Source organism: Aspergillus undulatus (genome assembly GCF_047715775.1).
Source record: "Aspergillus undulatus strain CBS 261.88 unplaced genomic scaffold BDV17scaffold_18, whole genome shotgun sequence".
Lineage (NCBI taxonomy): Eukaryota > Fungi > Ascomycota > Eurotiomycetes > Eurotiales > Aspergillaceae > Aspergillus > Aspergillus undulatus.
The window spans coordinates 105,429-117,129 of NW_027396622.1; the positions used below are offsets into that span (position 1 = coordinate 105,429).

Below are 11,701 nucleotides of genomic sequence, written 5' to 3' on the forward strand. Positions count from 1 at the left end.
AGACTCGAAAGCTCGAGAACTGCTGCGGTGCCGAGAGGACCACACCAAACACTAGGCGATGTCCGTTGTTTCCTTACTAAACCACTTCAGCCGATATGGTGTGGCTAGTGAGATGGCTTAGCCTCAGCACGCCAAAAATCGCGACACCAGTGGGGCTCAAGTGTGGCGAACGAGGCCCGTCCACATGTACTTTTTACCGCCGCCAGATCTGCTCTGTATGATGCCTCACCAATCACTGATCCATCCATCATCTCCAGCTTACTGGAGTATGTCAGGCGGGGTTGAAGCGACTGCTCAGGCTAAAGGAAAAATTACGATTGGGAGACACCGGCGGCAACCTGAATCTTGGGCCTAATCTTGATCCAAGCTCTGAGCTCGTACCTGGACCCGTACCTGATTTTCTCGCGGCCCCTCGCGGCCCCTCGCGGCGGAGGACTCCGACAACCACAATGAAAGCTTGTGAACCATGGTTGACTGCATCTCCGCATCTACACTCAACTCCCGACACTTCTGGAACCGGTTCGCTTGTGTTCATCTTCCTCCTTAATCATCCTGTCCTACGGTTTATATGCCAGTCATACTTCGGAGTGGACTGTGTAATCTCAATCGTTCTCAAAGTGGGACAGCGACAGACCGACTACGAGCTTGTTTTGATCCGAGAGACATGATTCGTAAGGAGCGGGTTGGCCAAAAATAAGTGAGCTTTTTGGCGGACTCCCCGTTTCAGATAGAAAGGCACCCGCATCTGAGTGCGAACTTTGAGCCAGTCCAATATTCGGATTCCAGAGTCCCCTGAGCCTGAGTCAGACGGATATTTTTAGGCTGCATAAGGTGCGACTCTGTGCGACGCTGCCGCAGTGCAAGGCGGTCGGGTCTACGATGTACGACACGCCGTGCAATGCCATAGGCTAAGACCCTTGTCAGATGTCAGGGACGAGTGTCCACTGTGGCACCGTGGCACCAACATCTTCGCGCTCTCTCAACTCACCTAAGCATAGCCTGACATAATTCTAAATACGACCGAGTTCATCAAACACTCCGCTTCGAGGACAAGAAAACACTACACATACAGAGCATATCTAGGCCTTATACAACATGCCCTTTTCTGTGAAGACTCGAACTTTGCCATTGTTCACCTGTCAATATTTGTTGCACAACAGTCGGCGGCATGCACCAAGTTTATCCACTCCCGAATAGACGTGATTGGACATTGAGTGCTTCCTTCGTTCTCTTAACCGCCGCCGAGCCTCGCGAGCCACATTGTAAAACGGACCAAATATGCAGCCTCTTCGTGTTGGATTTGCAGGGTGCAATAATGGTGCTACGTGTGATTTAATAATGGGTTACGGTCCCGAAGCCCATGAATGATTCTCAACTCCAACGCCCGCTGCATTATCATGGCTCAGTATACAGAAGGGAGACCATCCGTTGCCGCATCGCAAGGCTTCCGCTATGAGTTCTCGTCGACTAGTACACTGCGGTCGGGGAGTCCACCCAAAACGGAATTTTCCAATTCAATCCCAGCCAGCTCACAAAATAGCTCTGGAAAAACATTGAGCAAGCCCGCAGGGTCTATCTTAGCGCTTATCTTCGAGGGCTTCCTCTGTTTAGTCACCTTATGCTTCATAGGTAAGCTTCCACCTGTCTTTCCACTTTCTGGCCGAAGACGAGATAAATAGCCGCAAATAGCCCTCTCGCTTGTAGCATTATGCATCAGAAACCGGCCAACAGGCGATAGCCTGGGTTCCGCGATGGAACAGGCCATGACACTGGTATGTCCACGGTTGCTTCTGATCATACGCCAATGAGCCTCGTCTGACGAGACTTTCTTCTTAGGGCCCTACTATCTGGCCCATCCTCTTTGCTGCCTTGCTTTCACGCTCCCTCAAAAGCATTGGTCGATATTATGCCCAGAAATCCGTTCGCATGTCGGTAAGTTAAAGAACTCGCCATGAAGAACACTCTTTGTAACGAGCTATGCGTCAGACATTATGGGCCTTGATGAACACCAATGCAACTGCGGATCCCATACTACACCTTTGGAGCATGCCGTCGTCCGTTCTTGTATGGGGTTTATTGGTTTTATGGGCGATGTCACCACTTGGAGGTCAAAGCACCATTCGACTAATGTATAAGACCAATATTACCGACACTACCTATACCGAGCTTCGGTACCTGGACAAGGGCCCCTTAGGAGATATGTTTGTCTACGATGGTATCATGGTGAACAACGACGGCAGTTGGCCCCGGTCTATGCGTGATATCTACTCTGCTAGTTTGATGCAGAGCACTGCGACCAAGACTGGACCAATTGACCAGTGGGGCAATGTGAAGATACCTCGTCTTGAAGCTGGGAACGCCTCAGAGGCTGATATCGATGGTTGGATGCCGGTGCGGGGTGCCTCTGAGGTGGATGCTTACACGGCCCTAGTTGGGATGCCGATCGTGGGCCTCTCGTCCGTCAAGAAGGAAGGCGATGTCAATTTCACCATTGAGACAACATATGTCGAGCTCTCAAACCCATCAATTTCCCGGAGACCCGATCTTCAAGGACAGGATCAAGGTATGACAGTAGACTGTGTCGACTGTTATGTATCTCATACCCAAGACGGATATACAATCCGTGCCCAAAGGTCCCTTGGCCTCCCTGTTTTTGATACGAATGGGGCGGATCCGAATAGACCAGACATCGTTCGACCGCGCACCTTGCGCTTTAACTCAAGCATAAGCGTTGAAACGACAGTGGCTACGTTTCGAGTGACGCAAAAAATGATAGAAGCCCGCATCGAGTGCAAGAATGAGAGTTGTGCAGTGACCAAGGTTCGCCCATCAACCACAGATAACGGCTTAGAGGACTACACCAGCTTTGATTATTGGGCGTCCATTGTGTTGGAACTGCTTACCGGTGCCAGTTCTGAGAAACCGGCTCGCGAGGTAATGTGGGGGTCAGCTTCCTCAGTATTATTCTTCAACGATTCACGAGCCTTTCCTATACAGTCTGGCCTGGATAACTCCCCTCGGAGTGTAAATATTTCCGAGATTGACCCTGACTTACTTGCGACGAGGGCATCTATTCTACTCAACACAGGAATTCAGGCCATGATGGCACCAACCTCTTTCGCAGGCGATCTACCAACATCCAATCTGAGCTTGTACGGGCCTCCCCATATACCAGCTAATGGTCTATTAGCTGTCGCCAATGAATCGGAATACACGTCTTACAACCGTTCTGCGTGGATTGTACCAAACAAGATATCTAATCTCACCTGGAATTTGTCACCTTTCGTGGGCGCCTCGGCTAACGCCACCTTGACACACTACACAGAGGCTTACCGGCCCGAGTACGTCTGGGTAATTATCCTAATCATATGCTCTATCCTTCTCTTTGCGGTTGGGGTAGCAGGGATCTGCGTACGACTGAAGACAATGGCCCCGAACGTATTCGACCCTGTTATAGGGTTGACGTACAATAATCCTTACATATCCGCAACTGGGCGAGACTACGATCCACTCGATGCCGATGAGCGCGCTAACCTGCTCGGCGGAAAGAAGGTTCGATTGGGAGAAGTGGACGACTACAAGGGTGTCAAGGCTGTCTTTGGCGAAGAGGGCTATGTCGCGCCCCTGCGACTGGGGGTTCCATACCATTGAGTTTGGCACATCCGCCCCATCCTGCTGGCCCATCATTGCGATGCCATAACATTATTTGAACGTATATATGTCGTTCTTCGATAATGCTATCGGCAACCCATGTACATGTCAGAACTCCTGGGGTCTATAACTTGAAGCGTCTGTGGAATATAAGGTTACATAGTTCGTTTAGCGATGCTGACAGGAGGCAGGAGGGCAGTATAGCTCGCCAGGGAATCCTCGTTTGTGTCTAATGGATAGCACTGAGTATCACCCGAATAGATGAAACAATATCCATAATGTAGAATACCACATCATGAAAAAAACAAAAATCAAGGATATTTCTTGCAGAGCACGCGCCTCCTCTCTTTTCTCTACTGACCTAATCCCACCCTGGCAAGAGACAGCTTACGCCCGGCCCCTCCCTCCCTTCTCTGGAAACTATCGCCATCGCCCCCAATCTCGCCGACGGTTCCTGGCGATCATGTAACCCTACTTTGACAGTGTACGTCGCAGTCTAAATCCTCCTGATTATCAACGGTTGTCTCCTGTCAGCCATGATTCATGAATGCCTACACTCATGCTTGCATGAATCAGAATAGCAAGATCCACTGGGGCAAAGAACGACACCCTTGGGAGTTGGAAATTGGACCTCAATGCTCCGCAGACTCTAGTAGTGCGTTTCGTAACGTCTTCCGCAAAACGCTGAATGGCGCGGCGTCGCCGGGCGCAGATGGTATCTACTCCGTAGAGGGGGCTGGGACCTGACACCTGAAATTTGATCTCCGAGCAGCGAGAATACCTAGGTACAGAATTTGCATGTGAGATGTGGTTGTACATCTACAATTACCTCCACGAGCCACTTGTCTGGATCTACTCTTATGGAGCTTCCAATGGATCTAGGCTAGATACAGTAGTAGGTAGATAGATAGGTCGATATCCAGAGATTTCGTCTGGGCTTGCTCTCGGGGGTCTATGGTACGTATCCAGGGTTGCATTTGATCGTGAGGCCGGCGCTGATGGAAGGCTTTGTAGATGGTCTAACACTACCCCGTGTTCTGATTTCAGTTTCCCTGTCCATCTCTACTCTCGGTGACGGGGCGACAAGTGACAGCTCGATCGGGGCTTTTTGCACTGACAATGCCACTGTCGCTCTGCCTTCATGCAATCCGCGCGCAATGTCGCGAGGGGATTTGAACTCAAAAGGGTGGCGAGTAGCCGAACTCAGTCTCATCTTTGGCCCCCGAGGACTGCTGTGTCGGCCATCAATGCGACGCACTGTTCGTTTGACCTTGGGTCCAAAGGATGATGTTGGCGGTCGCGCCAGATCAGGGTGAATTGCCAATTACACCGTCAAACTCTCATCGACGGGCGTGACCGTGAAATCGCAGTGCGCGATCCCTGGGCGTCAATGCTGTGTCCGTCCGCGGCCGGAGTACCTATCCAGAAAATGTCCGCGCGGCGTTGCAATCGGGGCCATCCTGTGTGTCTGGATCACGAGCACTGGCGAAAAGATGATCATGGCAAGTGCTCACTTCTTCCCCTTCTTCCTACCCCCAGCCTCTTTCTTGTCTTTGCCAAAGCCACCCCTAACCAAGGCATCTCTTCCAGCAGCATTGATGATGCGAAACCGATCCGGCCCCAGGAGAACACCACCGTACCACCTCGTCACGACGACAACAACATCCCATACATCCATCAGCTGCATCAGATGCAGGAGACGCCCACCCGCAGCTGTCTCCCCGTCGTCGTCACTGTCTTGGATTATCATTTCTGTAGGCGCACTGGGAGACACAGACGTAGACGTAGACGACCCCTTGACCCCGACCGCAGCCCCATTCTTCGAATTTGAGCCAGTCTGCTGCCGAATTCGCCACGCGCTGATATTATGCGTCGCAGAGGCAACCTTCTTATCGCCCGCGAGCAGGTGATCAAGATACGCCTTTGCCTGGTCCAAACTGGTAACGTGCGCAGCGCGCCCAACGAAAACAGACTTCTTCTCTGTTATGACTTCTGAAAGGATCCAGGGCGGTGGTTCCGAGAGACCGAGGCTCTCGTGAAGTGTTAGGGAGGATGTTGTCGCAGCTATGTTGTCGACGTCGTCGGCCGTAGATGGGTCTGCTGTGTTTTTGTTTGTATTCGAATTCGCAGATACGCCGGTCTCGTCCGCCATTCCAATGCGCAATTCCTCAAACGCCTCACCCGCCTCGTTTAGAACATCGAATAGGCACACCGCGCCGGGCTGATACGTCCGCGAAAGTATATCCTCAAGCACATCGACTGCGATTTTCCCCTCGCCGCGCGCGGCCGTAGATGCGGTTCCGAGGATTCGAGGCGGGGTATCTGGGTAGCTTTGCTCGAAAGCGAGGAGGAAGGATAGGTTTTCGTGATTTGGAATTTGGAGCTTGATTGTCGTCGTCGGCGCCGCGGATGCGGATGTGGAGACATTTGAGATGATTATCGTGTCCGGGTCATAGATAGCGTTTATGGCTTCGATTTCTTCGGCGAGGTCTGTGTTTTGGAGGCTCTCATGGGACATTTTGGGCGGGTGGGGAGACACCTTTAGCAGCGCGATGCCAGGGGATTCACTCTCGAACAATTCGATGAGGGGTGGGATTATTCCGGCTTGGGTACTGGTATTGGTGTCTGTCCGACTGCAGGACGGCGCCGCTAAAGGTGCCTCGACGTTGTGGTTCGAGAGTGAGGTTGAAACTTGCAAACTGGTGATTTGGAGATTTATCGTTTACCCCCGCAGTGTGCATAATTCGAGATGTAATGATGCAGACTTGATTACTAATGCATCATGCATAATCTTGTTTGTGCATTGTGATCCACTGACTTGCGGGGAGCAGTCCGAGATGCGAAACAAAGGAGCTACATTTCCTTGCGATCATTCTTATGTATTGGAAGATTTGCTCCCCATTACCATGTTTGCCATTTATATATATCCCTGTCCAGTCTCGAAGAAGCCAAAACGCCAATCCCATCCGAAAGTCAACATCCCATTCCCATGAAATTAGCAGGAGATTCGACCTGAAGCCGTTCCATTGCTTGCGCCGTAAAAGCATCGTCATCGTCAAGACCATCAAGGCTCTTCCTCTGCCAGAAAGTCCTGAAGCCATCTACCAGCCGCTGAGTGACGGGGACCACATCGTCTGCTGGCATTGCAGCGAAGCACAGCCGGAAGTACTGATAGCCACGAGCTTTGACTTCGTCTGTTGGCGAGAACAACGTGCCCGGCCCAAGGAGACATAGGTGCGGCTTCTGAATAAAGTGTATCCATAGCGCTTTGGCTAGCCTCTCGGGACTATACTTCCGACGCAAGGGGTGAGACTCGTAGTTGACTTTCAACCAGACGAACATGCCGCCAGTGGGCCAGTCAAACTCGTACATTTGGACCTTATCGAGAATTTCCCAGGTGTCCCCTTCGGTTTCGCTGGCGCTGTCGAGCACGAGATATTTGCCCTCTTCCAGCCCACTGCACATCTGCTGCATGCGGCGTTCGTATCCTGCTCGCAGTCCCTCGAGCCACCGGACCCAGCCGTCCATCTGCCAGCCCTTCGTCTCAATCTCTTTCCGTGCCTTGACGGATTTGTCATCTGCCTGCTGACCTAGGATCAGTTCAGCAACCATGGCCTGGACGAATCCTGAAGGCGCTTGAGTCGTAGACTCCGCGATTCGTGTCAACCGCTCAATCACAGGTGGCTGTGCTGTGATCCAACCGAGGCGGCAGCCCGGAGCGATTGTTTTGGAGAAGGTATCAAGACGAACGACCCGGCCGTCTGTGTCGACTGACAGGTACGACGGTACGAGAGAGTCGAGGAACTCATATCCAGAAGATTTTTTCCCGGCGTTGAAATTGCGCGTCGACAAAGCTGGATCATATGGGATGTTTCGATATTGAGCTTGCAGTTGTTCAGCTGACGGATATTGCAGGTTCCAGTATGGGTCGTCTTCGACGATTAGTATATCGTATTTCTGGCAAATTGCGTATATCTCCTTGCGGCGTTCAATCGCCAAAGTGCCACCAGTTGGGTTTTGGCCAATACTGATGCCGTAGGATTAGTCGGCAGTTCGAAGATTGTCCGCGATTACTTACGTTATGGTGTACATCAAGTGCGGGCGACGACCTCTGCGATAGTCCCAGTTCTCCAAAACTTCGTCTAGACCACCCGGCCCGTATGGCAGCATGCCCTCTGCATCCATTGCTATCGGCACAATATTGAGCCCTCTTGGCTGCGCTGTCTGAATGGTATTCATATAGACGAACTCCTCGCAAAGCATGCCTTGACGCAAGTGGACCGGATCGCGTTCAGGGTTCCATATGTCTGTAAAAGCTTCGATAGCCTTGGAAATCCCGTCGGTTGCGCCGGTAGTCAAAACGGTGTCCGGGCCACCAGCGTATGGAACATTCGGATGGAGATGTTCGCGAACAAACTGCTTGATAAACGTCGCCAATGGAGGCAGTCCTTCAGCGGTTCCATACTGCAAAGCTGTCGCGATATCGATCTTTTTTGCTATCTCGCTCTGGGATTCTTTGGGTACGACTATCCGTTCGCTTGAGTCTGCATCTTTTGCCTTCTTGCCACCCGGTACCGTCGGAAATCGCTGCGAACGGGCGGCAGAAGCCTCGAGCGTGTCGTACGGGAAGTAAGAAGCATTTGGAAGCCCTAGAGGAGTGACAAGAGTAAGACAATTGCCGGATGACGTGGGATAAGAAGCATACCACCGGCCAAGTTGGCGATGCCCGGGATCAAAAAGTACTTGTAAAAGCCTTTGACCGCGCTCGGGGCACGCTGCTTGGTTGTATAGCTGAAGTGATGGGACAAATCCAACGGGGGCGACAAAGAAGCCATTGTGAAGGATTCTTAGATGCTCAGCGGTCAAGTCGTCATCTCCAGCCCAGAGTTATAACGCAGGGCGAGACTGAGATCCATCGTTATCTCCAACTTGCTTGATAAGCAACTGGAACCAATGGTCCACGGCTCATTTCCACAGCCAATGGCACCATCTGGCTAGCGAGCCTTGTCCAAGATCGCTTAAGCTTGACATGAACAAAAGAGACTGCGGGGCTGGTAGTGGCTGCCATTGTTGTTATCGCTGTGACAGATGAAGACGAGACCGGGCTTGGGGCTTGAAAGAACGATGCGCAATAGCCGTTGGGAACTCCCACATGGCAATGGCAGATCAGCCAAAGTATGAGCGCGGAGACATCCCCACTCACTACTCACACTGGAGCTGATAGATGGCGATCGGCCGCCTGCTAGTACGTACAAAAGTACGAAGTATGGAGTATAGAGTATAGAGTACTGTAGTATGACTGCATATCAATCATCTCTCTTTCTAGCTATCTCAAAGACCAGAAGACTGTCAAAAGTAAAACGTGCAGCATGGTTTCTTTTTCGCCCTGACAATCGGACTTAAGAGCCGATGACATAAGCACGAGTCGTGTCATGCGCCACCGTCCAAGCCGGAATCGTCGGTCAGCTCGAGTCTTCCCTCCTTCATCCATCGCTCATTCCTCATATCGCTACTATCTTTACCAAACCAGCTATCTTTTCCGACTGCTGCCAGTTCGTATTGATTACGTTCTTTCCGGCGGTTGCATAGGCCCTTCGCTGGTTGACAGGGCCTGGTCTAGATTTCCGTTAACTTCGCCTCTTGGCTATCAATATAGACCCATCGTTCGTCTCGCTCTCTCATCGTCGACTCGATTTACTTCCTGAGTTCACTTCAAAATGCTTGGAGAAGGCCCGGACGATGGTCATCGGGTATATATACCTCCCGCAGTAGAGGTTGAAGACCAATCCGATGATCCCGACGCAACCGATCTGCTGCCCCGCGATGTCGACACCGGTCCTACCGTCCTCCCCGTCTGGTTACGGGAATCTTCCAAGTCGTTTCGCTGGGGATGGGTTCCTCTACCGATTCGAAAGGCAGCCCGCGCGACGGCTGAATTTGTTAAGGGTCCGGACCCGCCATACCCGCTCTTGTTGAATCCTTTGTTTCCGCAGATTCAAGAACTGCCTCGGCGGTATCTGGACAAGTTCTTCCCGAAGCGCAAGCATAAGCTTTCCCTCCTTTTACTTCTATATTTCGCATGGTTCTTACCGTGGACTATCCTTTTCATACACTCTCGCTCTGCGGGCTTCATTGAAGGCTATGGTCGGCCAGTGACGCTGTCGTGCTCCACAACTTTCTGGTAAGTCAATTCAACCCTCGTCTTGGACCTCCCTAATGTGATCGTTGCAGGTCGTCCGGGAATGGATGCGGACTCAATGGAAACGATTGCCGGCCGTTTACATCCGCGGCGACCCCCTTCCGATGCCCTGCGAACTGTCGAGACACGAAAATGCTTGAACCATACACGATCGGCAATGAAACAATCAGCTATAGAGGACTGGTTATCGGAGGATCCGAGCCAGGGTCGGATGAGCCTGGCGTATATCGGGCAGACAGCTTCATTTGCCAAGCTGCCATTCATGCAGGAGTCATTGATAATGGCGGGGGTTGCGGTGTTGCCCGCTTAGAAGGAGCAACGCATTTATACCCTGCGTCAAAACAGAATGGCATCAGCTCTCTCGGTTTTCCGTCGACATTTCCCAAGTCTTTCAGCTTCGTGAACCCTTCTTCTGACGCTACTTGCCCGCAAGATCCGCGCTGGCCTCTGCTCGGAATCACTATCGGCGCGCTCGCTGCTCTATGGCTCTTCTGCTCATCGCCGTCGGTTTTATTCTTCAGCACGTTCTTCATGCTTTTCAGCCAAGTGGGACTTGTATCAGATCCGCCACCTAGAGCTGAACTGGCCGCTCTGATGTCCGTCTTTGTTGCTCGACTACTTCCGGCGTCGTTTGTCGCATTTGTCTTGTATAGGTACTGTGCACGACCGCTCCTGACTCCCTTATCGCCCTCTATGTACCAGTTCAGCAAGACCTTTCTTTTCCTACCTCCGGCGTTCTTTGGTGGTTTGAACAACTACACATTCGCGCGATTGATTCCTCTTGAACGACTTACGCCTCATGATATCCAACAACAACCCGGCGCGAAACTCGCGCTAGCTATAGTGATACCCACTATAATTTGCATCATCTTGACCCAAACCCACCACATTCGCATGGGCGGTTTAATGCCGCATTATTTGAAAGTCTACGGCACGATGGCGCTCATTCTTTTGATTCTGCTCCCACTTCCTGGGCTCCGCCTTCGTATTCACCACTACATCCTTGCGATTCTTCTAATGTACGGGACCGCTTTCCCTACTCGACCATCACTTATGTACCAGGGATTGCTACTTGGTCTCTTCATCAATGGTATAGCGAGGTGGGGTTTCGCTTCTATCATTGAAACACCAGCCGCTCTAGGTGAACTTGCCCCTGGACCTGGTGGTTCGCATGGATGGTGGGGAGGCACTTCACCCAATGTCAGCGATAGTTCCGTCACAATCTCTCTTCCAGGAAAAGGCTCTGGCGAACCCTATCACGGCAACGGCAACATCACCTTCTCATTATGGGAACAGGACCGCATGGTCGAGCTAGGCGTAGACGGCGTCTCTGTCCTGGTCAACGATGTCGAACGCTGGCGAGGTTACTTGGACGAAGACCCGGAAGGAGAATTCATCTGGCATCGCCACGGCCATTCAGGTCTTGACATCCAGCACACTTCCACGGTTGACGGTGATCTCGAGGACCTCGACGCTGGAGCTGAACTCCAACGGGCCGATTCAGGTGACGATGACAAACCAGAAACCCTTTTCTTCCGCTTCGCGTTCCTGAAAGGCGCCGAGGCCGGGAAGTATGGCGGTGCTGGAATCTGGCTCGACGATGGAGAGTGGATTTCGCCTCCGCCGCCGAAAAACTAGGTCTCTCTCTCCTATGTATCGCTATGTTGCTATTGGGAGTCCTGTGTACTAGACAAGATACCATACTTATACCCTGCAGTGGCTGGGTTGGATACGACCGATATGGTTTGGATTTTATTTTATGAGATACGAATGAACTAGCTATATTCAATTTCTTGACATTCCTGCGTATATCACAACTTAGATTGTTCGTCGCGATGGAGCACAACTCAG

The 11,701-nt window shown here is 51.7% G+C and overlaps 3 protein-coding genes across 3 annotated transcripts; 2 read left to right on the top strand and 1 right to left on the bottom strand.

Moving 5' to 3' along the window:
- The first annotated feature begins 950 nt into the window (after positions 1-950).
- Positions 951-3,766, top strand: BDV17DRAFT_53992 (uncharacterized protein). Its single transcript, XM_073764746.1, has 4 exons — positions 951-1,629; positions 1,690-1,772; positions 1,837-1,932; positions 1,987-3,766. Exons 1-4 carry the CDS (start codon positions 1,365-1,367, stop codon positions 3,649-3,651), a joined length of 2,109 nt encoding a protein of 702 aa, XP_073616522.1. The 5' UTR covers positions 951-1,364; the 3' UTR covers positions 3,652-3,766.
- Positions 3,767-5,161: 1,395 nt separating this feature from the next.
- BDV17DRAFT_281179 (putative aromatic amino acid aminotransferase) lies at positions 5,162-8,486 on the bottom strand (the record flags this gene model as incomplete). Its single annotated transcript, XM_073759982.1, has 4 exons — positions 5,162-6,141; positions 6,714-7,678; positions 7,730-8,300; positions 8,357-8,486. 4 exons carry the CDS (start codon positions 8,484-8,486, stop codon positions 5,162-5,164), a joined length of 2,646 nt encoding a protein of 881 aa, XP_073616523.1.
- A 657-nt stretch (positions 8,487-9,143) lies between these two features.
- On the top strand, positions 9,144-11,646 carry BDV17DRAFT_260750 (LCCL domain-containing protein). The gene is made up of 2 exons (XM_073757586.1): positions 9,144-9,832; positions 9,883-11,646. Exons 1-2 carry the CDS (start codon positions 9,369-9,371, stop codon positions 11,486-11,488), a joined length of 2,070 nt encoding a protein of 689 aa, XP_073616524.1. The 5' UTR covers positions 9,144-9,368; the 3' UTR covers positions 11,489-11,646.
- The last annotated feature ends 55 nt before the right edge of the window (positions 11,647-11,701 follow it).

Excerpts from the sequence above, each read along its gene's own strand:
- BDV17DRAFT_53992 (XM_073764746.1), top strand. The coding sequence starts at position 1,365 with ATGATTCTCAACTCCAACGCCCGCTGCATTATCATGGCTCAGTATACA. Across the intron at positions 1,630-1,689 it reads AGTCACCTTATGCTTCATAG|CCCTCTCGCTTGTAGCATTA; the intron begins GTAAGCTTCCAC and ends AGCCGCAAATAG. Across the intron at positions 1,773-1,836 it reads TGGAACAGGCCATGACACTG|GGCCCTACTATCTGGCCCAT; the intron begins GTATGTCCACGG and ends CTTTCTTCTTAG.
- BDV17DRAFT_260750 (XM_073757586.1), top strand. The coding sequence starts at position 9,369 with ATGCTTGGAGAAGGCCCGGACGATGGTCATCGGGTATATATACCTCCC. Across the intron at positions 9,833-9,882 it reads TCGTGCTCCACAACTTTCTG|GTCGTCCGGGAATGGATGCG; the intron begins GTAAGTCAATTC and ends TGATCGTTGCAG.